Here is a 26,574-nt window from a genome sequence, read left to right on the forward strand (position 1 = left end):
AGCTTGGCGATGGCTGAGGACTGGGGCGAGCATCCCAGGACCATGCGGGCTGGGCGAGGGGCGTGGACTCTGACCTGCTTTCAGGCTCCAGTCTGCAGCAGATGGCGGCCAGGGGGAAGAAGGCTGGGGGGCAGTCTGTGGGGACAAACTTCTCCCAGAAGAGTTTCACGTTGAGGCCGAAGTCCAGTGTTCGGGGCAGGCAGTCAGGATCTGCATACACCTGCCCGATTATCTGCAGGTGGAAAGACAGTGGTCAGGGACGGTGCAGCCACGTGGTGGAGGAGGGGGCTGCTGGTGCAGGGACAGGACAGGAGGGATGGTCAGAAGTGGGAGGCAGGGGCTTCCCTCGTGCTCCAGTGGTTAAGAATCCGTCTGGCAATGCAGGGACACAGGTTCAATTCTGGTTAGGGAACTAAGATCCCATATGCTGCAGGGCAACCAAGCCTGTGTGCTGCAACCACTGAGTCTGCGCGCTGCACCTCGAGGGAAGCCTGCGTGCTGTAACTAAGGCCAGACGCAGTCAAATAAACAGAAGAGGAAGGAGGTAAAAACCCAGCTGAGAGAGCTGCCCCATCCCATCTCTCCGTATCTTGCTAATGCAGGCCTGTCTCCTGACTAGAGAATCTGGAGGAGCCTCAGTGCAGAAGCACGACGCCCGTGACCGGCCTCTGGAGGGGCGGCTTTCACACAGCTGCGCCCTGCCCTGTGCCAGAGTTCGGGCCCTGAGAAGGGAGGCACTGGATCTGATTCATGTCTGAAGCCCTCTGGTGCCAGCCCAGGGCTCTGCATAGAGTAGATGCTCAACTGATTTCTGTTAGACTGAACGATATTTTTAAAGCAGTGAAACTCGAACATGTCCACAGACCCGTGATAACCAACACGGCCCTCTGCTCCTGCTGACTTTGTGGCACTATGTATCCTAGGAGGAGGAGCACCCATCCCAATTGGGGGACCGAGCTGCCAGGCCTGCTGCCTCAGGCCTGGCCTCCGTGCTGGGCTCACCTCACAGAGGACGATCCCAAAAGAGAAGACATCCACCGTCTCATCGTAGCTCTTTCCTTCGGAAACACAGGAGAGCAGGCTGTTAGGTTTGGTCCCATCTCTGCTCTGCACTGCGTCTGGAGCCAGGTCAGGCCAGAGCCAAGAGCCAGGGCTAGGAGAGGTTCTGTGGGGGTGCCTCTAAGGTTGTGGGGACAGGCCCCGTCTGAAAACCACCGCTCCTCAGTCAGCCTGAGAGAGGTCTCATGAAACGACACTGCGCAGGGTGAAGCCGCAGGGGACAGTGAACGAGAACTGGGCCAGGCTGCGCCTGGACGCTGGCACTGCCTCCTGTGCACTCTCTGACTAAAGACCTCAGAAATGGCCTCAGTGGGCCACTTATGCAGTCTCACGGCCCTGTCTGGCTCAGGAGGCCCGGCCAGCATCTGCAGCTGGTCTGCGCCTCAGCCACGAGGGGGCAGCACACCTCAGTTCTCAGCACGGAGTGAGAATAGGCAGTAAAGCGCCTGAGTGCTCAGCTACCCCTTGGGGCACAGGAGCCGCGGTCAGACCTCAGCGTGGGCCCAGGACGGGGCGCCAGCCAGCCTGCAGGGCTGATCTCAGGGAGGGAGGCGTCTTCGAGGTCCAGTCTGGCACGGGATGAAAACCATGCACCCCCAGCTCCGGGTACCTGGTCTACACACCCTGGGGCTCTGCTGCGAGACGCGGCCCCGCCTGCCCTCCGGGGTGTCAGGACTGACCGTTGAGCATCTCCGGGGCCATCCAGTAGGGGTTCCCCACCACCGTGTAGCGCTTCTTTCGGTCGTTCTTGCGTAAGGTGCGCTTCTTGGTGGTGGCCTTTTCCACGGGGGGCTTCTTTCTCTCCTCGACGATGAGCCGTGACAGCCCGAAGTCAGCCACTACCACGGTCTTGTCCTGAGAGGACAAGGGTCAGGTCAGCCCTGGGGGGCGGGGGACAACGGGACGGAGACCGGACAGTCCCAAGAGAAGGAGAGAAGAGGCGTATGACCAAGGGGTGTCTTGACGATCGGGGCATGGTGTTTGTTTTCTCAGTCTGTGCTTTCTGCATGGATGCTGCTGCTGAGTCGCTTCAGTCGTGTACGAGGACCCCATGGACTGCAGCCCACCAGGCTCCTCCGTCCATGGGATTTTCCAGGCGAGAGTACTGGAGTAGGGTGCCACTGCCTTCCCCAGACCTAGAGGGTGTTCTTAGCAGAGGCCCTGGGACCTGGAGAGTGGAACTCAAGAGGCGGGACAGAGGATTTCTTTTGTTTTGCTTTTTTTCTCATCCTGCCTTGTTCTCAGAAAAACTTAAAGCTAGAACCAGGATAAGACAGAGAAAGACAAGATAGAGGCCTTCCGTGGGGGTGGGGGGCGAAGGGGAGATAAGCTCTTCAAATAGCTACAAGGCAGTCATGTGGAAAAGGGATTAAGACTGTTTGGTGGGAGTCCAGAGGGCATGGCCAGGGCCAGTGAGTGGACACCCAGGAAGCCACACTGCAAGTCAACAGGAGTAACACTGTAGCGAGCCGAGCTGACTGGCAGGGGAAGAGGGAGGCTGGCCCCAAACCCGTCCCTGTGAATTTAGTAGCTCTGGGGCCTCGGGCTGAGGATTCAGGTGCCACAGCTGCAAAATGGGGTCCTTGGGGAGCTGCTTGCCCCAACAAGGGGCAAAACCAGGAGAAGTGAAGGGCTCTACAAACAGCTGAAGAACTTCAAGTCCCTTCAAACCAGAGGATTTCACAGGCTGCTACTGGGAGGAGGTGGGGTTTGTCTGCGTGTGCGGGGATCCCCCAGAAGACAGGAGCCCGAGGCGATACCTCTGATCTAAAGCCAGAGGGGCCAGGCAGTCTTGCTGGCAACAAGGGAGCCAGGAGGGCTGCCCTGGGGGCACGTACCAGCTTGATGAGGCAGTTGTGCGAGTTCAGATCCCGGTGGATGATACACATGGAATGCAAATAGGCCTGGAACCAGAGGTAGGAGCTGAGGCCCACGGCCAGTCGATCGGCTAGACACTGACTCTGAGACTCGGGGGCCCCAAAACCCGTTCTTCCCCCAGAACACCCCCCACCCCCCACGCCAGCTTCAGAACCCAACCTGGACTCTAGGGCCCTCCTGCCATCACTCCTCATCCTGGTGTCAGCAGAAGGCCAAGGGCTTCCCCTCTCCCTGCTGCCGTCTCCTGCCCAGCAGCCTCTGTTCGCCGATCCCAACCCAGGCGCTGCTCTGTCCTGACGTTCCCAACCCTCTGGGCCCAGTGAGCGCCCCCTAACCTATTTTACTCAGAGTTAGGCTACCCCCACCCAGTCTCTGGGTTTAGCCACCCTGGGTCCTTCCTGCTGTGAGAGGGGAAGTGGCCACCTCCTGGCCCAGCTGATCTGTGCTCCCAACACACACTTCCCTCTCTGTCCACACTTTCCCTGTGGTCTAGTGGTTAGCATTCAGCGCTCTCACTTAGAAAAAAAAAATTTTATTGGAGTGTAGTTGATCTATAATGCTGTGTTAAGTTTCAGGCGTACTGCAGAGTGAATCAGTTACACATATACATATATCCACTCTTTTGCAGATTCTTTTCCCATACAGGTCATTACAAGGTACTGAGAAGACTTCCCTGTCCTATTCAGTAGGTTCTTAATAGTGACCCATCTTCTATATAGTAGTGTATATATGTTGATTTCAACCTCCTAATCCATCCCTCCCCCCTTGACAGCCATGAGTTTGTTTTCTACACCTGTGACTCTATTTCCCTTTTGTGAATAGGCTCATTTGTACCGTTGTTTCAGATTCCACACATATGCGGTATCGTGATATTTGTCTCTCTGTGTCTGACTGACTTCGCTCAGTGTGACAATCTCTAGGTCCGTCCATAACGGCGAATGGCCTTATTTCATCCTTTTCGTGGCTGAGTCACATGCCACTGTGTGGATGCACCACTTCTTATCTCAGCGCTCTGACTTTAACCTTTCCCTCTTCCTACCCTCATGTGTCCAGACTAGTCTATATTTGCTATTTCCCATTCCAGGCCTCCGCCTCTGGCTCTTGAGCCACCCTCCCACGCAGAACCACTCCCCGGCCCCTGCCACAACACCGGTACCCTCTCTTGGGCTCCTGCAGCTGCTCACACGCCCATGGAACTCTTTCCAACCTGCCTGCCGCCCCTCCTCAGGGGGTGCCCACCCCTCTCCTGTACCACCTGCCCCCATGACGGTGCGTGCCTGCCTTTTCCTTCTGGCCTCCTCGATGTCAGCCCCTCTCTCATCACTGCTAACCCCTACTAAGCACCCACACACCAGCCTCAGCAGACGCCTGTCCAAGCTCCTCCCAGACCCACTCTGCTGGCAGGGATGTCGGCAGGACTCACCATTCCAGAGGCGATGCCTTTGGCAAACCTGACCTTCTGCTGCCAGGGGAACGGGTCCTGCAGGATGGAGGAAGGCCCGTCAGAGGCCGCTGGGCCTTGTTCTACTGGTGGTCCAGGCCCCGTGGGTCAATGTGATCCGCAGTAAACCCTCCCTGCCTGTGCCCAGTCCCACCCACCATGGCCCTCTGCAGGTAAGGCAGAGGGTCTCTCTGATCATTGTGGTTCCAGAGCAGTGATGACATAGGGGCCCCACTGATGACCCCTCAAGGCTCTCAAGGACTCTGGGGGTACTGTGCTCACCACGCTGCGCAGAAAGTCCTTCAGCGTGCCCCCCTCAATATACTCTGTCAGCAGGTTAAGCTTCTTGTCCTTGTATAGTACGCCAATGAACTTGAGCACGTTGGGGTGGTCCAGGCTGCGCATCACCTTCACCTGCAGGGCGGGGAGGCCGCAAGGGCGGGGCCCAGTTTGTTCCTCACCCCCTCCCTCGGGGAGTCAGCGTGACACACGTGCCCTGCGTCTCCCCCTCCTGTCTCGGGTGCTGGGGAAGAAACCCCCAAGTGGATGGGGACAGCCTCCCAGGCCTCGCACTTGGGACCCTGCCTTTCTAAGAGCTATATCTGGGGAACTGGAGAGGCAGGGCCCCAGAGTGAGGTGGAAAACCAGGAGGGTGGCACCCTGTGGGGCAGCAGGGAAGGACACTAAGGTGCCAGGCTGGCCCGGCGGGGTGTCCAGTGTCGAGCTGCTCCAAAGCGTCTGTGCTCACCCCACACTCCACGAGCTCCGTGAAGCACAGCTCACTGTACCAGTTCGTGCTGTCCTCAGTGTTTTTTGTACAAATAATGTGCCGTCATTTACAGGGGGGGCAGGGACATTCCTCTAATGGTCTGTTCTGCCTTAAGAAACCAACGACTCCAAACTAAGCTTCCTCTTCACATCTTTTTTTTTTTGGTGCTGAAAGCTGGGATTGAAGTCATTCTTTAGTATCAATTTTCCTCTTTCAACAGTGACACAAACTCCTAGGCCCCACCCCGCTTCTTACCTCAGTTAGAAAAGTCTTCTGTGTCTCCTCATCACACCGGATCAGCTCCTTCATGACCATCACTTTGCCCGTGGCTTTGTGCGTCACCTAAAAGGAGGGTGACTGTCACTGGTGCAGAGAACAGAGGCCCTTCTGGGGAACTACGCGCAAATCTGTCGCTGGCCATCCCATGCCCTGGAGGACACGCTGACGTCATCGGCCGGATCAGACTGACAGTTCAAGTGCGGAACACAGCACGGGCCTCAGAAGGGAGCACACCTTCCTCCCCGGAGAGCTGGGCATGCACGGAGGAGAGGCGAGAACCCACAAAAGGGGCGTGTGGGGGGGAGGCGGGGGGAGGGGTGCTGCCAAGCCAAGCAGGGGTTCTGGTCATCTGACCCAGAAGCGTGTCTCTCGGGGAACAGGAGTCTGGGGGGCAAGAGGGTCAGTGCCACAGACATGCACCAGGGAGCTGAGGGGGTTGTGAGGAAGCTCTCCAGCCCCATGGCCCCGAAGGCTGAGACACACGGCTTACCTGACCCCCCCTCCCAGCTCTCAGCAGAGGAGGAGGAGGAGAGAGAGAGAGAGAGGTTAGTCCCTGAGACTGTTCAGCAGGGAGGCAGGAGCCACTCCCACACCGAGGCCTCTGGGCACCTAAGAAACACTCACTGACCAGAGATGGGGGGGCCACAGGCGACCTTGTCCCACCCAGGGCTCCAGGTCCCCCAAGCTCACACCAGCAGCAACGCTGCCTTCAGGTGGCCTGGGAGGGCAAGTGATGAAAATCCCCAGAGGAGGGTGCGAGGGCTGGGGGGCAGAGGGGTGGAGCCGGCGCTCACCTTGATGGCCTGCCCGAAGAAGCCCTTCCCCAGGACCTCGCCGTGGATCAGGTCACAGGGCCGGAAGATCTGTTGCGAGCAGCTGCTGGAGCAGCGCAGGGACTCTGAGCGGCTGATGTCACGGCTGAGCAGGAGCGGCTCCTTGGGGGAGCTGGGGCCGGGGGACTTGGAGATGCTGTTACTGCGTCTGCAGAGGAGGAGGAGGGGGACAAGGGATGAGGGTGGGGACAGGGCAGCCCTCAGAGACCCAGCATGGAAGCCTGGAGGCAGGAACCTCAGGGCCATCCCGGTCTTTCCAACGTCTGCAGTCAGGGTGCTGGGACGGGGGAGGGGGACTCTAACATCGGACAGAGGTGTTGTCTGGGGGCGGCAGACATCCGGAGTCTATGTAAGCATGCGAAAATCACCCACAAAGTAGGAACCCTGAGCACCTCTCACCCGGAGGGACTAGACTCCACCAGCTGGCAGCGGTGTCGACGGATCAATGGGAATCCATCACCTTCCACGTCTGCCTGATTTACGGCCCCGGCTGGCTTAGAGCAACAGCCCACTACCACCCAAAACACGAGCAAAGGGGACATCTCTGTAGTACCTGCCTGTATTTCCTGAACTTTAATAAGTGCGTATGATTTTTAGAGCAAAAGAGCCACTATGTTTATGACTTTTTTTTTTTTTTTAGTTTATGACATTTTTAAAGAGCAGCCAATGGTTGGTGACTGTCACTCTGACTTCCTAAAGAAGGGACTTCTGGTCCCCCCTCGAGCATTCATCTCTTGCTTTCTGGTTTTCAATATCCTTATCTATGCTTATCTGTGCCCCTTGTCCAGTCTCGGCACCCCACGCTTCCCCCCACAGGCCTTGCCACCCTTTGGGATCCAGCACCGCTGCCTCCTGCCCAGCTCAGAGTTCAGTGGACAAAGCCTGACCCTCTGGCTTCTCCTGGAGAAGGAAATGGCCACCTACTTCAGTATTCTTGCCTGGAAAATCCCACGGACAGGGAAGCCTGGCAGGGAATAGTCCATGAGGTCACAAAGAGTCGGACATGACTTAGCAACTACACTCTGGTTTCTAGGGAAAGCTGGCAGACAGCTGGGTCAGATCACACGTGGGCCCTGGCTATGAACTGTTATCCTCGGGGGGCGCTGGGTCAGCACAATCCTCCTTGCCTGCCCCTGGCCAGCTGGCTCCCTTCCTAACTCTGCTGGCCTCAGAGAGCCAGCTCCACTTGTCTGAGGGCTGGGCGTGGGGCAGCACAGAGCCAGGGCGGGATGGGGCACCTCAGGGAGCGTCTCCTCAGCGTCCCCTCCAGGTTCTCCTTGGTGTCCAGGGGGCTGAGGGTGTGCGCATGTCTGTCATTCTGCGTGCAGGGAGAGAGCCGTGCATCCAGCCGCAGCTGGTCCAGGCGCTGGGAGACGGGGTCGTGTTCAATCAGGAGCTGCAGTGTCTGGCTCGTCTGGCTAATGGCGTCCTCCACCTGCGGCCGGGAGCGGTGTGAGGCGGGGCCTGCAGGGCGTCCCATCGTGGGCCACCCACCGTCAGGCCAGAGGACCAGAGCCTGCTGTGGCCTCCGGCGGCCGCTGGCCACACCGTGCCCTCTGCCCACAGCCTGGTACTCCCCAACATGGCCAGCCATCCCTGCTGCCCTGGGAACAAGCCAGGCTGACAGAGGGGGTCACTGGTGCTCACAGGCTCAGTGGCCAGACAAAAAGGGTCTGCTCACGGTCCGCCCCCTCCCCACCACAGGACAGCCGGTACCTCCTCCACGCGGAGCGTGCGCACGGGGGCCCCGTTGATCTCCAGGATGCGGTCCCCGGGGTGGATGGCATTGCGGTTGTCAGGACTGATGTGCATCCGGTTGACCCTGGGCCGGACAAGAGAGGAGGTGGGGCAGAGGCCTCTTTAAAGACAGCCTGGCCCATTTCACTCATGCAGGGAGGGCTCACCAGGCCCTGGGCCTCACCCGGGCCCCAAGGGCCAGGCCACTCAGGGAGAGGTCCCACCCTATCACCCAGAGGCCTAAGCCAGAAACCTAGACTGCACTCCCTGCTTCGGGAATTTCCTCGCAGCCCCCCAATCCTCACGTCCTGAAGAAGGCTCCATCATCATGGTTACCAACACCCGTCTCTTGCTCCACGCATCAGCCTCCTACCTGGTCTCTGCACCTCTAGGCCTGCCCCTCTCCCGTCCCACTTCCACAGCAGCGATGCTTCTAAAACGCTGACCTGGTCGTGTCACCTTGCTGCTTAAATCCCTCAAGACCCATTGGGTCCTCATGATCTAGGCTCTCTGTGACTTAACAGGCCCCTTCTGGCTACTCCCAACCACCCAATCTATACCAGACACAGCCACAGACCCCCACTTCTGTCCTGAACACAGCTCCAGGCTTAGAGCAGACCTCACCTCCCTCTGACTTCCCAGCCCCAGGATCCCCCTCTGCTGTGAGCACCCAGCACCTGGCACACAGTAAGCACATGATCACCGTCTACACGGCTGGGAGCCACAGTGCCTCACGACTGGTATTAGATGGACAGACCCTTTCCCCACCCAGTCGCCGGCCTGGACACAGCATGGAGTCTCTACCTCTTTCTCCTCCTTCCTCCATTCACTCACTCAACCAATGGAACAACAATCCATGTGCACCCACTATGTGCCAGGCACTGCTCCAGGCCCTGGGTGTGCAGCAACGAACCGGACTAAGTTCCACAGGGAACCCGTGAAGGGACAGGTGATAAACAGACATAACCAAGCCAGATAATTTCAAAGAGCAAACATGATGTGAAACTTGACCCATGAAAGGTGAGCGGTTCTGGTGTTAGTATCTGGCAGGAAGCGGCCGCGGTGGCGGGTGAGGGCAGTCAGTGCCAGGGCCCAGGCGTGGCGACAGCACACTGAGCCCAGGAGAAGAGACACGATGTGAATGCGGGGGCTCCGAGGCCTGCTGTGTGCTCCGCTCCAGAATCCCCACCCCAGGCACTCACTCTCTCACTTGCACAGTGGTGGCGTAATTGGAGCAGGCACTCTCCACAGACACGGAGAAGCCCCGCCTGCCTTCGGTGGTGGCCGGCATGGAGATGTGTGTGACAGAGTAGGGCAGCTGGTCCTGGACGGATTCCGTGGACAGCCTCTCAAACATGGGTGCCAGCACCACCTCGTTGTGGCACTTCCCACTGCGGGGAGGAGCAGAAAGGGGGCTTAGATCCTGGAGCCCCACCTGGAAGCCCCCAGCAACAAGGAGCCTTCCAGCGGCGGAGCGCATGGCCCCATGTTCACTGCCCTGCTTGATCCCAGCTGGTCGCTCACAATGAGCAGCCTGGGTTCTCTGCCTCTGACTCAAGGTAAGAACTGGGCCACAACCTGACTTTTTTTGTTGACCGAGGCAGCTGGGCTGAGTGAGTTCTAAGGGGCCTTTGCCTTTAACATCCTGGGCTCCCCCTCCGAGAGTCCCCTCCCAGCCATCGTCTCCCTCTGGGAGGCCTGCAGGGCAGTATGCTTACTCTCCCAGTAGGTACGGACAGAGGGCAGAGACGTTCATTACCTTGCTCACAGCTTTCAGAGCTGGTCAAGAGCCACCGCTGTGACAGCAATATAATCAGTGCACTGAGACCCCAGCAGTCCTCCTGCCCAATCCACACTGCCGCTTCCCCTCCCGCTCAGCCACCCTTGTCGGGAAGGAGCACGGGGCCACCATCTTACCAGTAGAGGGTGGCGTGCTGCACCAGGGCGTATGCGTCCCCATCCTCGATGATCACCTTGCAGCTCATGCAGGCGAAGCATTCTGGGTGGTACTTGTACTCCCCGGCCACCTGTGGGCAGGTGGGGAGAAAGGTGGGCAGACGCGGGGAGGAAATGAGTTGTCGCTGTTGCCGGAGTGGAGGGCGGCGTCGGGGAGGGGCCTCCCATCATCAGGGATCTACAGACCATCCCTGCCCAGTTATCGCTGACCTTTGCCCTCCCTGTCCCAGAGCTTCCAGAGAAAGGGCTGGATTGGTGCCTCTCTGTCATTTCTTTTTGTTTGTCAACACTGTGTGACCTGCAGAATCTTAGTTCTCCAACTAGGGACAGAAACCAGGCCCTTGGCAGTGAGAGCGATGAGTCCTAACCACTGGACCAGCAGGGAAGTCCCTCCCTGTCATTTCTGAGATTGTAAGAAAAAAACTCTTGGTCTCAGCCATGGGCACAGGACCCCAGAAGTCATCATCCCCAGGAGGGAGGCTCACGCTCCCCTTTAGGGCCCCATCCCATCTCACCATCTCCCCTCCTTGCCTGCCCAGCCCTCCCAACACTGGACTGTTAAGTCTCTGAGAGATGGATCATATCTGGCACCTAATAGGTCCTAAAAATTATCTGTTAAGCGACTGGATAAAGGGAGAGGCCTCAGCTGACGGGAAGACAGAAGGTGGATGGCTACAGGGAACCGGAGGCACTGCCAATGAACTCTGACGACGGAGGGGGCAGAGATGGAGCGATGCACTCACCATGACGGGCCCCGTCATCAGCAGAGAGCATCCGTGGCAGAACTCCCCAAACTTCCCCCAGTAGTCCTTGTGGCAGTACAGCTTCCCATCTTTCTCATAGTACCAGTTGGTGAGGGAATCCTGGCATTCAGAACACCTGAAAAGCAAGGCAAGAACAGAAACCTAAACCTTTCTGGGTCTTGAAATCCTTGGAGAATTTGATAATTTGATAAGAGCCAAGAAACCTCTTGGCTTTTGAATTGTGATGCTGGGGAAGACTCTTCAGAGTCCCTTGGACTGCAGAGAGATCAAACTGGTCAATCCTAAAGGAAATCAACCTTGAATATTCACTAGGAGGACTCATCCTGAAGCTGAAGCTCCAATACTTTGGCCACCTGATGCAAAGAGCCAACTCACTGGAAAAGACTTTCATGCTGGGGAAGATTGAGGGCAGGAGGAGAAGGGGGTGACAGAGAGGATGAGATGGTTGGATGGCATCACAGATTCAATGAGCAAACTCTGGGAGATAGTAGAAGGCAGGGAAGCCTGGTGTGCTGCACTCCATGGGGTTGCAAAGAGTTGGACATGATTTAGTGACTGAGTAAGAAGCCTCTACCCCAAAAATACACATATGAGGAAAATGTGCATCTAATTTAGGTATGGGGTACATGTCATAGGACTGAAGCCCATTCATGCACCAGTTAAGAACTTCTGGTCAAGACCGATACCTCAATGAACCAAAGAAGCTCAGTGACCTCCACTCTTCATAACCTACCCATCTCCAACAGCATTACCTATGAGCATCCTTGAGAAAAACAGATCAAGTATATAGAAACAATCAGGCAAATCCAGAAAGTTAAGGCACAGGGATTAGAAAAGCCCAGAGACACAGAAACCCCCAAATACAACACCTAAACCTTGGATTTGATTCTGGATTGAAAATGAAAACAGACAAGACTGACATTTTTGGAACTGAGGAAATCTGAATTTCGCCTATACATTAGATTATAATGCAAAATTACTGTTAATTTTTTAGATGCGATAATGATACTTTGCCTATATAGAAGAATTTATAGAAGAAAAATAGTAAACTAATAAGGAGAGTCAATTTAGTTCAGTCACTCAGTCGTGTCTGACTCTTTGCGACCCCATGAATCGCATCATGCCAGGCCTCCCTGTCCATCACCAACTCCCAGAGTCCACCCAAACTCATGTCCATTGAGTCAGTGATGCCATCCAACTATCTCATCCTCTGTTGTCCCCTTCTCCTCCTGCCCTCAATCCCAGCATCAGGGTCTTTTCAAATGAGTCAGCTCTTCGCATCAGGTGGCCAAAGTATTGGAGTTTCAGCTTCAACATCAGTCCTACCAAAGGACACCCAGGACTGATTTCCTCTTACTTGCAATTCACTTGTAAATAAGTAAAAAATAAAGCTCTGTGTATGTGTGTATGCAGACATATGAAGTGGCTTAACTGTAACAAGTGATGAATCTTAGGTGAAGGATACATGAGTGTTCTTTCAATTAGTCTTTCAGCTCTTCTATAGATCTGAAATTTTTCAAAATAAAATAATGAGGGGAAGAAAACCTCCATCAGCACCGTGTAACATGTGTGTGAGCCCAGAGCTCCTTTCTCCCCCCGTCACTGGGCTGTGAAGCTCCACACTTGCTCAGGCTCGGGGTGTTCTGGGGTCACGCCTACACACGCGCTCATCCTCGCGTCTGACCCTGGCACTCAGAGCTAAGAGCCCCTCGGCCGGGTCAGCCTGTCCCACCTCCCTCTGCCTAGTTAGCAGACTCTGCTCTTGTCATCGAGGCCTCGCGGCACCCACACTCTCCGTGCTTTCTGAGGGGAAGGGTGGAACTGTTCTTGGTTTAAATCCTGACCTGCCGCTTACTAGTTATGTCATCTTGGGCAAGTTATTTCACTTCTCTGACCCAGCTTCCTTATCTGTAAGATAGACTACTGTGAAAATAAAATAATACGTTTTAAACTAGACAGTTTGGGACCTCCCTGGCAGTCCAGTGCTTCCACTGTATGGGGCAAAGGTTCGATCTCTGCTTGGGGAACGAGGGTCCCACAAGCTGTGTGGCAGAGCCAAAAATTTTTAAAATAAGACAGCTTATATAAAAGGCCTAGCACGCTAAGAATGCTGTAGTGTCCACTGCTATTGAGTGATGATGATAATGGAAGCTCCTGTTATTGGCCACTTACTGCCATTAGCTGGGTGGTTTTTGGACAACTTCTCTTACTAGCTTTTTCTCACTGACAGAATGTGACCCATAGCATCTACAAAGAGCCACTATGAACAAGTAAGTTAATAAAGAGCAAAGTCTTCTGCAAACTGTGAAGGGCAAAGCAAGTGTGTTCTTAGAGTAACTTGATAGGTGCTGCAGATAGAAAAGATAGATTATACAGGGTCCCCTCCTCCACTTCCAAGAGCTTATAACGAGTGGAGGAAGAGAAAATCTAAACGAAACTTGATTAGCATGGCAGGGGGAGAGGCTGAGATGGAGCGTCCGCCATCAGCCACCCACCCTTAGCATTTCTCATTTGTCCTTTGGCTGTTGAATTTCAGGTAGATGAGTATGGATGTAAAGTACCCAGGACGGCTCAGTGCAGACCACAAGTTACAGGAGGTGTTCTGGGCACGCAACTCCAGCTCCTCTCAGCATAAAAGGCACACTTTTACACGCGCTCTGAGCTGGGAGGAGACACCAGGTTCAGGTTCTTAGGAACCACATGTCTCTGGACAAGCCCCTCTCCCTCTCTGGGCTCCGTGCCCCCACCTGTAGACTGAGGGGATTAGACTTCCCCCTGGATGCTCCAAGGCTCCAATCTCAGCATCACGCACCTCCCCCCACCCCGCCCCTGGGTGATCTCGGGCCAGCTGCTCGGCTCCTCATTTCTGTAGTGGCAACGTCACCTATTTCCAGGCAGGCAGTGAGGACAGAACTCAGTTCTGGGCGGTGGTGACGTGCCCGGCACAGGGGCCGGCACCAGGGGCAGGCCTTCATTCTCCCACCTTCTCATGTAAAGCATCTGGGTACCTGCCTTCTTCCTTCACTGAGGAGAGGATCAGCGTCCCACTCACCCCTGCGAGACTCAGCACTGTGCAAAGGGCCTTTGGAGTAAGCCCTCAGCAAACATTTCCAGAGTGAACACTGCGGGCGTGGCGAGCACCAGCGGTCCAGGTGGGAGCATTAGGGTTCCGTGGCTCCCAGTCGCCGGGCCCCGCCTGTCCCTCTCCTGTCTGAGGTGGAGGAGAGCTGCTGCAGACGAACCTGCACCAACCGCTGGCAGGGGCCCTGTTACACCCCTGCCATGGTATGCGCGCTGCAGGGCATGGGAGCACCAAACACGTCCTCCTCTCCACTGCCAGTATCTTGCAAGTAGCCCAGGCCAGGCCCGGGAGGGGGCCAGGGAGAGGGGCGAGTGCAGGCATGCAGGAGCCAGACGTGCCGGCCTCCCGGGAAGAAGACCTGGCCGGAGCGTGACACCACCATGCACACATCTGCATCAAGGAATGCCTCTGCAGGGCACAGCCGGCTGCTCAGGCAGGGCCGGCTACCACAGGCGTCTCTGAAGAGCAGGAAGCTGAACGCCTGACAGGAGGCCGGGCTGTGGGCCCCCAGGCTGCTTTACACAGGACACAAGAGGTTCTGGGCCTCCGGGGACATTGCTGGGGCAGACTTGCTTAAATGTTCACAGCAGCCACGGTGACCTGTTTCGAGGAGACACCTAACTTACATGAGCTCTAACCCTGACCGCACCCTGCAGGGTGATAGGATTAGCCCTGTTTCACAGACTAGGAGACTGAAAAGCAGAGTCAAGTCACTTCTGCGAAGTCTCCCGGAACAGACAAGATGGAGCCGGAATCTGCACCGATGTGGGCCTGCGCCTCATGGCACAGCACATCCACTAAGCTGGGCCTTGGGGCTCGCGTCTGTGAAGACACAGAGGCTGGAGCCCTGACAGCGCGCGTCCCTTTGAGTGTCAATACCTGCTGGTGCTTCTACTGAAGCCAAAGGACCCAACGTTAAGTGGCACAATGACTCTCCTCCTCCGCTGAGTCCATGGGAGGCTGGCCCCCGGCAGACTCTGCCCCTATTAAAAGGGTCCAAAACCCACTCTGGGAATGTAAGGTGTGACTGAGCAGAATCCCACCTCGGTCCTCAGGGGCCATGGCCACAATACCTTCTCCCCAAAGCCCTTCCCAGCCTTCAGTTTTCCGAAGTTTCAAGTGAAAGTTAGCATGTGCCCTGGCTACAGGCCCAGAGCATCGAGCTTGGAGGTGGTGGGGCTGGCGGTGGAGCCAGACCCCAGGGCCAAGGCATCAGCCAACACACTCTCCAGAGCAGTGAACGGAGCAGAGACTCTCCAGCCACGGGCTTTAACAACCTCCAGAACTTTCCCGGAGCACTATGGAGAGCCTGGGCAGCTAGAGTGGACCAAACCCTGATGGTCGGTTCAGTGGAAGGCTCAGATCCAAGCAAAAGCCTTTGGAGTTAGCAGGGAACATACTGGTTAAAACATAATGATCAAATTAAAGTTTCATAAATAACTTAAGACCTGGGTCCACATTCCGTCTTTGCCACTCACTATCTGAGTCACCTGAAGCCGGTTACTTCATGACCCTGAGCCTCAGTGTCCTCATTCGCATACTGGTGATGATGAGAGTTAAACCACGTACAGACACCCAGCGCGAGCCTGGCCCAGAAAGTGCTCACCTCCCCGCCTCCCTCTCCAGTTGGAGAACACCAGGGTCAAAGGAGACAGAGCCCTCCCTCCCCGGGCCCAAGCAACAGGGCCCTTTTTCTTGGCCCAGAACCAAACAGACTTCTGGAAACAGGGAAGGTCCTCAAATGAATTATTTATCTAGCCAGTTAGAAATCAATTGATTATAATCAATTCTGACCAATTAGGAAACAGTTACTGTTCATGGAGGGTGTGCAAGATGGAACAAGCAAGGTGCTGAGAGAAGCCAAGTGAGATAAGACAGAGGCCCAGCCCTCAGTCACATGAAAATTCTTCAGACCGAATGTTTACAGGTAAATTTTCTACCTTAGGTGGTGAGAGCGCCAGAACAGCCATTGTTACCGCGGATTTACACAGTTAATGAACAAGCCCTCCCACGTCCTGCTTGAGGGCCTGGTCGGCTGCTCATCCTTAGCCTCTGACTGAGCAGAAAGCAGAGTGGGAGAAGCTTCTCCAGCCTCTGCCTCTGAGCACTGACTGGGGTGGACGGGGCACCTGGTGGATCTCTCTGCTCTGGCCTGAGTGTCACGACTAGGGCTGCCACACCTCCTCTGGGCCCGAAGGGGTTGGGGGCAGATAGAGCAGGGGCCCAGAGACTCCGGTCGGTCAGAGCTCAGCCTTCTTCCACCCCAGACCCCTTATCACCCCTCCTTCCTGTAGACCCCGCAGACTGAAACAGGCTGTCAATTAAGCTGTAATTATTATGGAATAAATAGGATGTTATCCTGTTTGAAAAAATTAACCAAACACATAATGAGCCTCTGATCAGCAAGAAATAAGTGTTGCCAGAGTGTGCTGACTCGGTTCCAACCAGAAGCCAGAAAGCCTGTGGTTTCAAGTAATCTGTGCCGTGCTGCTGCAGCTAATGGAAGAGGGCTTGTGTGTCTGAGGAGCCACGTGGGTTGCAGAGCTGGGAACCATTCACCTGATCTGAGTCCTTCATTTTTCAGAGGAGAGAGAGAGTCCCAGGGGACCTAAGGCAGCTGCCAAATGTGACTGTGAAGGTGGGCAGGGTTAAGAAGAGTTTCTCCCTTTGAACAAGGGTTGCTTTAGAATACAAAGATGCACTTGTTTTCTTCAAGAGACAATGCGTAAACCAAACTCACTAAATTGATGTCAGGCATTAAGGGGAAAGCTGTAAAAAGAAAAATCCTTTAATGATGTCAGACAAAGTCCCACCTTAATTTTCCTCTTCTGTAAATTCCGATTGGAGGGGTTTTCTTACTCGCGAGGACGCTCATGACTCTGTCTCAGCCCCCAAGCCTGGTGCACGGGCAGGGGGAGACGATGCCTGCCTGCCTGCCTGCCGGGCAAGGGCGCCTGGGGCACAGAAATCGCATTCTTCATCCCCGGCTCCCACTTCCCTCCCCGGCGAGCTGTCACGCCTGATCATGTCCCCATGGAATCTGGTTGCGTCACTCTCCTTGAAGCTGCAGACCCAGAACTCTGTGCTCAAGGCCTGGGGTCAAGGACTTAATTTCTTCCACAGAATCTGGCAAGGGTCGTGTTGAGGAGCCCAGAAAATCCAGTCCCTATGCTCCGCAGGGGAGGAAACTGAGGCCCAGGGTGGGGTCAGGCACCTAGTCAGAGGGCAGCCCTTGAGGACATCCTGCAGTAAAGGAGGGGGCGAGGGCAGAAGCAGCTTTCTGGCCGGGCAGTGACACTGGTGGCTGACTGGACTGCCACCTGGGAGAGGAGAGGGTCTGGGTGGTCCCTGGGTGGGGAGGCGGGGCACAGAGCCCCATGCTGGCTAGCTTTTCAGAAGTGGCTTCAGGAATGTGGCCTCCCATCTAGGGGGAGGGGAGAGGGTCTGTGGCTGGCCAGTCAGTCCCCCCTGACTCCAGCTGGGCAAACAGAGTTGAGGGGAGGGCTGTCAGGTTGCCCGGAGGGGCTGGGGCAGAGCAAGACAAAGCACGGGCAGACCTGGGTGGCGCGGTGGCCGGGTCCTCACGGGTCCATGCTGACTGTCCATTATCTGCTTGAGCTCCTGAGAGGCTGTCTCGTACCCCCAGAGATTAAAAGGGACACACATTCCTGGCTTCTAAGGGAGCCACCCCACCCCCAGGCTTGCCGATCCAGGATTAAGAGTAAGAGGGATTAATGAGGCCCTGGCTTAAACTAGTGGCTGGTTCAAACACTTGGCATCTTGATTCCACATGGTACAACTCAAGATCAATCCCCATCCCCGATGGCCCTGCAGAGGAGGTTCTCTGCTGTCCCCGCCATGTGCCAGGAAAATTATGGGGAAGCCTTTCCCTGCTTGCTCGCTCTCTCCTCTGCGAGAGGAAAGCAAACCCGAGAATGGTCCTGGGGGAGATACATGCAGGGGGAGGTGCAGCCTCCTGAGGACGAGAAAACAAACGATGCAGACAGACGAGGCTGGCCAGAGAGACCCCGCAAGTTAACTCTGCTGAAAGCAGCTACCACATCTGTAAAATGGGGACACCAAAGGTCTTGGGGCTGTCAAGAGACTGAAGGATGAAGTGCCAGGCAGGATGTCTGGAAGAGGCAGCCCTGAGGACCAGTTTTATCCCGCCCCCTCAGACCCTGGAGTTTCCCACCACTCGGCCAAGGTCCGGTGATTCTGAGAAGCCACGTGGTACTCTGCTTTTCTGCCCAGGGCACGGCCACCCGACTCTGAGACTCTGATCCCCGCAGCGCAGTCTGGGCAAGGGGCTGGGCTGGGGACGCCAGAAGGAGAAGCTGACCAGGACCACTGGTGAGGGGGAGGCAGACCTCAGAACAGGCTGCTCCCAAAGAATGAAAACAAGCTCCACCCCAGCCAGGAATGGCTCCAGCCAGGAGGGACCCAGAGGCCAGAACCCCCTGGGGAGTTTCTGTTCGGAGGTGGGGTGGGGCAGACAGCAGAGAAAGGCAGGTCGGAGGTAGACCGGAAGTTTCCACATCTACCTGTGAGAAGCCCCGCAGAAGCTCGGGCCTGGGGACCTGGCAGGCATGGGGGCTGGCCCCCCAGCTCCGGACCCTCCAAAGCCAGCTGCCCCAGGTCTCACGTGCCCAGGCCTTTGCCAGGCAACCCTACTCACAGGGAACGCAGGAGCCCTTAGAGGCCAGAGGCCAAGGCGCCTGCTATTAAGAGAACAAACGTGTGTAATGAGAGAGCTTACTGTGTACCGGGCTGCCCACACCCAGCCTCCCCGGCTTCCACGCTGTTTGGCAAAACCTGCCCATCCTGCTTGTTGGGACAAATTCCCGGGCAGGCGGCACAGCCCACAGGTGAGACGTGGAGAGCTGGAAGAACAGCCCCTCCTGTGCTCCCCCCGGAAGCAGCAGCACGGGGAGCAGGCCAGCTCGGTAGCACCTTGCACCTCTCGGAGGCTCGTCCAGGTGCGTCTGGGAAGCCCCGGGAGGCCGAGCTCCCTGGCGGCTGCGGCCCGACCGCCCCTCCCCTCCCTTCCCAGCACCTGGGGTGGGGGGACCTGGTTCCGTGGGGAAGTGGCTTCCACTGGCTTCTGCCTGACAGACGCACGATGAGGACAAGAAAAACCCGAGAGGCAGAGGAGAGCGGCCTCGGTGCTCCCCTCAGGACCGGGGCCCAAAGAGGAGATGGGAAGAGCGACTCACCGGAAGGGGTCTCTGGAGGTGAAGTAAGCCTGGACGGACAAGTAACTCCCCATCTTCTTCCCACGCCAGACACACAAGACACAAGCTCAGCTGCAAACCCGTCGGGGAGGGCCTCCGGCCTGCGGGCGGCCACCATGACAGGCCTGGGGCTCCGGCAGCACTGGCTGCCCAGCTCACCTCTCCCTCCGGGGCGGCCGGAGGGGCGTGAGCGCGCTGAGCCCCTTGCCCCCCAGCGAAGTCCCGCAGGGGCTCATGGCTGGGACGCTGCTCCCCGGTTCTCCGAGGCTGGGCGGCCCCGTGGGACTCGGGAGAAGCACCTCTCTGCAGAGGCTACACGCACTCAGGCATTCTCAGGCAGGGGCCGGTGACTCGCCAAGAAAGAGGCGCTGCTGTCAAGTTAGCCTTCCGCGGCAGCCCCACCCCTGCCGGGGGAGGGAGGGAGGAAGGGGAGGGGCTCCGCGCGGAACGAGGTGTGTGGTTGGAGCAGCTATTAGGAAACAGACCTTGCAGGCAAGGGGTGGAGCCGAGCGGGACAGAGGCTGCAGGCTGGCGCCGCAGACAATAACCAGGACTGGCTGGGTGTCCATCCCTGAGCCTCAGGAAGGGCAGCGCAGGAGACGGGGTGGGCACAGCTGCCCCAAGTGTCCTCGGCCTTAAGAGCTGCCCAAAGGATGGGAACTCTGCTCGGAGGTGAAGAAAAGCCCAGGAGACCAGCTCCAGGCCAAGCCACACCCCCTAAAGGGGGGGCCCTCGGCCGCAGAGGCCCGTCCAGAGACCCAGGGCCTGGGAGCTGCCCTCTGGGCTCTCGGCTCCGGGCTGGCATCTACTCGGTGCTGGCACGAGGATCCCCATTCATTCCTTCCCTCTGCCTGGCCTGGGCACTCCACTTCTGGGCAGAGCTGCACCGCAGATGAGGAAACAAGGCCCAGAGCGTTATGTTGCCTGCCGTGTCTCCTGTGACAAGCGCCGTGTGATACTGTTTTATTTCTCTGACATGGGAGCTGTCTCCTCAGTGGAAACAAGGGAAGCGAGGTACAGAGATTAGGTCACTTACCCATGGCCAAATAACTAGTCGGCAGCAGGGCTGGTATTTAAATGCAGACTCATGTGACTCTAGAGCTGGAGGTCTCAGCCGCCGAGCTTCATTCTGCCTCTTCAAAGTAAAACATCTCCCGCAAAACCCTTCTGCACACAGGAGGAGCACAGGACTGGAGTCCAGGTCACTTGTGCCCTCTCACTCATTCATTCATTCCCGGAATGCCACCCATCGGCCTCAGCAGGCAGTGGTGCTTCTTCCCCGGTGCCCACGGAAACCAGGCTTCTCACACTGAAAACCAGGGCACGATGGAGGGCAAGGCCCAGGGTGCCTGTGGGGACTATGAGCCAGGTGTCTGGAGAGGGGACTGGCTAAACCAGGGCCCACCATCGAGAGTCCCTCACCCTCTGCCTAAGGAAAATGGGGGCACGTCCAGACCCCACTGCTGGACTTGAGGGAGCGACGCCTGCTTTCTCCCACGCTCCTCTCCATGTAAGTCACCCTGTCCCAGCAACAGGAAAGCCCATGGCGAAGGTGGAGGCTGGGAGCTTGGGGGGCTGCTTCCCATTCCTCTACTGATGGGGCACGGGGATAAGGACGCAAGTGATAAGACAGGGTGTCTGCACCCTGTTATAAGCTACACTTATGGAGCACTTAGGATGTTCCAGGCCCTGCATTATCACTTATCTGTCATACTTAAATGGCCAATACGTGGGGTAGATGTTATCACCCCCATTTAACAGATGATGAAACCGAGGTTCCTAAGTGTTGTGTCACTAGCCTGAAGACAAACAGCTGCTGAGTGAGGGAGCTGGGTTTCAAATCCAGTAAGAGCCGGAGTTGGGACACTTTTCTGTAAAGGGCCAGAGAGCAAACATTTTAAGCTGTGGAGGCCTAAAATGAATGCGGATTTTGTCACTGCAGCACGACAGTGGCCTATATATATAAAACAAACGAACAGATGTTGCTATGTTCCCATAATGCTTTACTTATGGATACAGAAGTTTGAATTTTGTGCTGTTTTCACGTGCCACAAAATACTCTTTTGCTTTCCTCTGTTTAAGAATGTGAAGGGACTGCCCCGGTGGTCCAGTGGTTAAGAATCTGCCTTCCAATGCCAAGGACGTGGGTTTGCTCCCTGGCCAGGGGACTAAGAACCCACATGTTGCAGGGCAACCACAACTAGAGAAAGCCCGCATGCTGCAAGAAGACCCGACGCAGTCGAATAAATAAATATATTTTTGGAAAAAAAAAAAGATAAAAAATGAAAATCAAAAGGCTGTGCAAAAAGAGGCAGTGGGCTAGTCTGCTGGCTTCTGCCCCGCAGGCAGCTCCCTCAACCACACTGTACCTGGCCTCTAATACTGAAGACCACTTCCTGCATTCGTGCAGACGGCAGCCACGCCTGTGTCCTACCACACGGGCCCCACGCTCCAGCCCCCGAGGTGGCCGCGGGCAGTGAGCACTGGACCAGCGCGCACCCTGCCCAAGCCCTGCGCAGCGCCTTACACACATGAATGGACTTAAACCACGCCAGCTGACAGTCCTGTGACTCCCCGCTTTTTATGGTGGAAGGAACTGAGGTACACAGAGTATAGACCCCGTGCCTGAGGTCAACCAGCTGCACGTGTGAGAGGTCCAGGCAGGATTCGAACCTGGGCTGTCGATCCTGGGCTCTACCGTTGCTATGCTGGAGCCTGGCCTGGGACTGCAGCCAGACTGTCTGGGTTTGAATGCGACAAGGCCCTGCACGTAAGCCCTTGGCACAGAGTCTGGAACACATTAAGGGTTGATAAATGTTAGCTGCTAATATCATTAAGACCATTATTACTACCGCTACAGGCTCGCTCTGTGGCCTTCAGCAAGTCGCTGCCTCTGTCTCGGTCTCGGTGATGTCTGTAAAAAACGGCCAGCTTCCAAGTTTTTCAGCCCTGTGAAGTTGCAGAGGGCTCCCCGTTTCCCCTGGGTCTCAATCTGAGTTTAGACCTCTTGAGCTGTCCCTGGGAGGATCAGAATTCCAGCCTGGGGGCCACACAAGAGCCAGAGAGGAGGGGGGCACACAGAACAGAGGGGGGATGGCACGCGGGATACTGAAAGGCCCGCCCAGCTGGAGAGCGGAGAGCTCCCTTTTTTCCAGCCAACCACTTCTCACCAAAAATCTATTATGTTCCCCTGTAATTCGATCAGGCAAGGAGGGGGCCCCAAATTAAGTCTGGAACTAGCAAATTATCTTCTAATTGCACCTTCCGATTTCCATCTGATGAACAGAGTGCGGGTGGCAGAAAATGCGAGCCACAGCGAGACAGGGCCAGGGAGCCCGCGAGCATAACTCCTCCTGACATTTCACACAGCTCTGCTGTTCCAGCGGCGCGGGCGCAGTGAGTCGGTGTCTAGGAATGCGAGCGAGGCTGCAGGCTCTCTCCATCCCCCTGCTCCCTCACACAGGACTCGGTGGGTGGGTGGGTGTGTGGGGAACTAATGTGAGGACCTCCCCCAGGAAGAGGTGCAGCCGCCTCCCAGGCCCCTCCCAGGTAGAGTCCGCTTGACACCCATAAATCCAGACCTCCAGAGAAACCACGAAAGATGGGGGACCACCAGATGTGAGTAGCCGCTGGCCGCTCAGACCCAAGTGTGGCTCCTCGGGGCCAACTTCGAAGGGCCCGAACCCCTCAGAACAGGAGGTGAAAGGTCACAGTGGAGGCGGTACTTCCATGCCCTGCCCCTGGATATTGGTTCTGAGTGGGAGGCCACTCTTCTAGGTACCAGAGCGGCTGGCACAAGACGCAGATGCTGCCACAGGCAGTGCCGGGATCCCGGGGCTGGCGTGGCGGCAGGGGAAGGTGGCAGGAAAGGCATTAATCTGCACGTTTCACAAGCTGGAAGCCTGGCAGGGAGCCCAGCCAACCGGCTCCTCGGCATCAGCCAGGAGCGGGGTTTTCAAGGTGGCTGGTGAGAGGCTGGAGGGGACAGCCCTCAAGGCCGGCGGCCCCAAGTAACACTGTGAATGAATGAATCACCCCAGCCTCTTCTCGGAGGCAGCTCTGGTCAGACAGCCTGACGCCTGAGGAACTCTGTCCCTGTGGGGCCCTCTACTGGCCGGGAGGACTCTGACCAGGGACGGGTACTCAGGGACCTTAGCCGGGGAGCAGCATCACCCCATCTGCTGGCCGTTCTCCCTGCCTCTGCTCCCCTTCTACTCCAGCTCATTTTCCACACTACAGCAGCAGTCAGCTCTCAGGAAGGTGAGTCCCAGCAATTCTACTGCTAGAAATTTTGCCCAGAGAAATATTCCTACAGATGTGCCGAGACACGTGTTCACAGCATGGTTTAACACTAAAAGATGAGGAACAATCCATGTGTCTATCAGCAGGACTGGGCTAAATCCAATCGCACATCCATGTGACAGAATACTATGCAGCCGTTAAAAATAATGAGGGAGACCTTAGGTCCTGAAACAGAAACTGTCCCGGATGAGGCGTCATATGAAAAATCCAGGCGTCGCAGAGAATGTGCAGAGTGATCCCATTGTTTCAAAAGTCTGCATACATAATCCTTAGCGATCGTGCTGGATTCTACCGCATGGCTAATTGGTTTCTCTCTAGGGTAATGAAACAAGCAGCACAGATGAAACAGCATTCATTTCTACCTTTTTCATACTGCTTACATTTTTTTCTTACACTTAAGTGCTGCGCATATATATATATATATATATATATTTTTTTTTTTTTTGGTGTGCTCCAGGTCTTACTTGCAGCATGAGGGCTCTAGTTCCCTCACTAGGGATCAAACCCGGGCCCCCTGCATTGGGAGAGAACAGTCTTAGCCACCGGGCCACCAGGGAAATCCCTAAGTGCTGCTTTTTTGGGCTGTGCTGGGTCCTTGCTGCTGTGCACAGGTTTTCTCTAGCTGTCACTAGCAGGACCACCCTCTGGTTGTGGTGCGCCGCCTTCTCTTGTTGCAGAGCATGGGCTCTAGGGCACATGCGCTCAGTAACTGTGGTGCACAGGCTTAGTTGCCATGTGGCATGTACGATCTTCCCAGACCAGGGATGGAAACGGTGTCCGCTGCATTACAAGGCGAATTCTTAACCACTGGACCACCAGGGAAGCTCCTAAGTGCTGGTTTTTAAAATGATAAATGGACAAAAACAAAAAGAAGTCCCACAGTTTAGAGCAAACACCTCACACACTTTTCCTAGCGCTCCTGTCCAAAGCTAAGCCTGCCTGGGCGCCCTGCAGGGGGATCCCCAGGCTGTCTCTGCAGCTTCGCTCCTGGGGTCACGGCTCTGGCCACCTCCTCCCCTCCACTTCCTGACCCAGCCATGCAGGCTCTCCCTGGGTAGTCCCCAAGCCCTTGTTCCCTTAGCTCCTTCTGCAGCCTCCTCTACCCCCAGCTGGCAGCTGTCTCCTTCCTTTTCCAGGCCCACCTCCCACAAAGTCCTCATATCTTCTCGGGAAGGGGATTCCCTAATGCGTCCTCAAGCACATCACATACAAGAGGGATTCGGAGCCTGTATCTACCTACCTCCAGATCGAATATGTGAGGTCCACACCTGATGTTCACAGACACCTAGTAAATGGTTCAGGAACCCTGTTATGAGCAAATTCTAGACTGCTGATGAAAACTAAGGTTTATAAAGTGTTCTCCATTTACAGAGAGCTTTCAAGTTCATCATCCAGGTCAGTCCCTGCAACAACCTCTAAAGGAGTATGTACAGCACACACAAGGCAAGGGAAACCAACAGATGTTAGCAACCCATTCGAGTTACTGTGGGAAGCTCAGGGCTGAGATTAAAAGCCGGGTCTGCCGACCTCCAGTCCTAAGGCCTTTCCTCAACAGGAGCCCAAGTGAAGTATTCAGGAATCCGGCCTCTGCAACAACACAGGGCCCCAAAGTGCTGGGTACCCTGAACTTCTGCCTCCGATTTCTCTAGGTTTCCTGCCCACATTCGCACTGTTAGGATGTCACAAAAGATTTTATCCAATGCCTTGTAGAATTCAAGAGGACCCAATGAGAACATGAAGTCAGGTCTAACGAGTCACGATGGATCCACGGCTGCTGAAGCCCCTGTCCTAAGTGTTCACTGCCCACCTATTCCATCATCTGCAAAATTCCACGGAACCTCACTGGAATTCATCCACAAATTCCCATCAGGACTCTGTGAAGGAGTCAAGTCAAAAAGATTATGAGTACTTTTTCCAGGATCTCTATTTTTCTTCATTTCTGAAAACCAGGCCAGTTAGCCATCTCCATTCTTATTCATGATTAGATCCCCAATGCCTGGAACACATCAGGTATTAACAATTATACAGTAACAAGCAATTACACCCGGGGGGATGACCCCATTCTGCACAGTTTCTCAAAAGTTACTAACAGCGGTTTTGTTCCTACACCCATAAGGTCCCCCCACCCCCGCCTTTCTTTCTTCAGTGTACTGAGGAATAATTTTTCCATCTAAACACATTTCACGTGACTGGGTACCCTTGTATACCTTGGGCTTTCCATCCTCCCTTCCGAGTTTCAAGGGGCTGGACTCTACATCTAAGGCTCTATTCAGATTTCTGTGCCATATGATTAAGCTCGGTGCCAAGGACTGTCTTTCGCCCTATGTTTGTTAACACGACACCACGTTCCAGAAGTAGCGGACACTTGGCTCCCTTTCTGTAAAACACTGACCGAATTCCATGAGCCCTTTACTGAGGTTGCCTTGCTCACATAACATTTTAATTCTCATAATCCTGTGAGGTTGGGGTGTAACAGCTCCATTTTACAGACAAAATACTGAAATTCAAAGAGAAGGTCATTCAAAGTCACAGGTCTGAGAATAAGGAGAGCTGGGATTTAACCCAAGACTTTGGATTCCAGGAGAAAGAGTATCGTCTCCTTTGTACTTATGAAGAACTAAAGCTCAAAGAGAAGGTCATTCAAGGTCACGGGTTTAGGAATGGGCAGAGCTGGGATTTAACCCAAGACTTTGGATTCCAGGTCCAAGGCACTAAAGTTGCCTCAAATAACTATTTTATACTTGTTCTTTGATTTATAGCGGTGTTTCTGAAACCATGGTTAAAAGAACAGCAGCATGAGACGCCCCTGGGCAGCTTGTTAAAAATGAAGCTTCCTGAGCCCACCCCAGGCCGATGTAGTAAGAACTGCTGGGAGCCAGCCCAAGAACTGCATTCTGCGTAAGCCCCAGTGTTTCCGACGCAGACTGAAGGCTGAAAGCACAGCTTTCCCCTCTCCTGTGCGCTCTTCCCTGTGATTCCATCCTATCCTCACACAAAACCCGAGAGGCAGGCAGGACAGATCACTAGCATCCCCTGCTACAAAGGAGGAAACGGCTACAGGCAGTCTGGTCATCTTCTTATTCTGGACGAGTAAAGGAAGGCTTGGTGGCTGACACCCTGCGAAGTCTCGGCTCACTGGGGACGCGCCTCTCCTGGCACTGTTCTTACTCATCTGGAACCCACAGTAGCTGCCTCTCTTTTGTCCTCAGTGACACCACAGTGCTGCTCAAGGTACAGTGG

At 55.6% G+C, this 26,574-nt stretch overlaps 1 protein-coding gene across 2 annotated transcripts in view; it reads right to left on the bottom strand.

Moving 5' to 3' along the window:
• Positions 1-26,574, bottom strand: part of LIMK2 (LIM domain kinase 2) — an 85,989-nt gene that overhangs the window by 2,508 nt on the left and 56,907 nt on the right. The window contains exons 1-14 of one of the 2 annotated variants that reach the window (XM_018060950.1): positions 19,015-19,442; positions 10,696-10,831; positions 9,914-10,023; positions 9,199-9,387; positions 7,976-8,081; positions 7,498-7,694; positions 6,221-6,407; positions 5,403-5,489; positions 4,661-4,792; positions 4,361-4,417; positions 2,898-2,963; positions 1,740-1,914; positions 1,003-1,058; positions 75-232 (exon numbers count right to left, since the gene is read on the bottom strand). In XM_018060950.1, coding sequence (XP_017916439.1) covers positions 75-232; positions 1,003-1,058; positions 1,740-1,914; positions 2,898-2,963; positions 4,361-4,417; positions 4,661-4,792; positions 5,403-5,489; positions 6,221-6,407; positions 7,498-7,694; positions 7,976-8,081; positions 9,199-9,387; positions 9,914-10,023; positions 10,696-10,831; positions 19,015-19,067 — 1,709 coding nt within the window. In that variant the 5' untranslated portion in view covers positions 19,068-19,442. Of the gene's footprint in view, positions 1-74; positions 233-1,002; positions 1,059-1,739; positions 1,915-2,897; positions 2,964-4,360; positions 4,418-4,660; positions 4,793-5,402; positions 5,490-6,220; positions 6,408-7,497; positions 7,695-7,975; positions 8,082-9,198; positions 9,388-9,913; positions 10,024-10,695; positions 10,832-19,014; positions 19,443-26,574 lie in introns of those variants that run through there. The other variant, XM_018060949.1, reaches the window with a different exon arrangement.

Source organism: Capra hircus, chromosome 17, assembly GCF_001704415.2.
Source record: "Capra hircus breed San Clemente chromosome 17, ASM170441v1, whole genome shotgun sequence".
NCBI lineage: Eukaryota > Metazoa > Chordata > Mammalia > Artiodactyla > Bovidae > Capra > Capra hircus.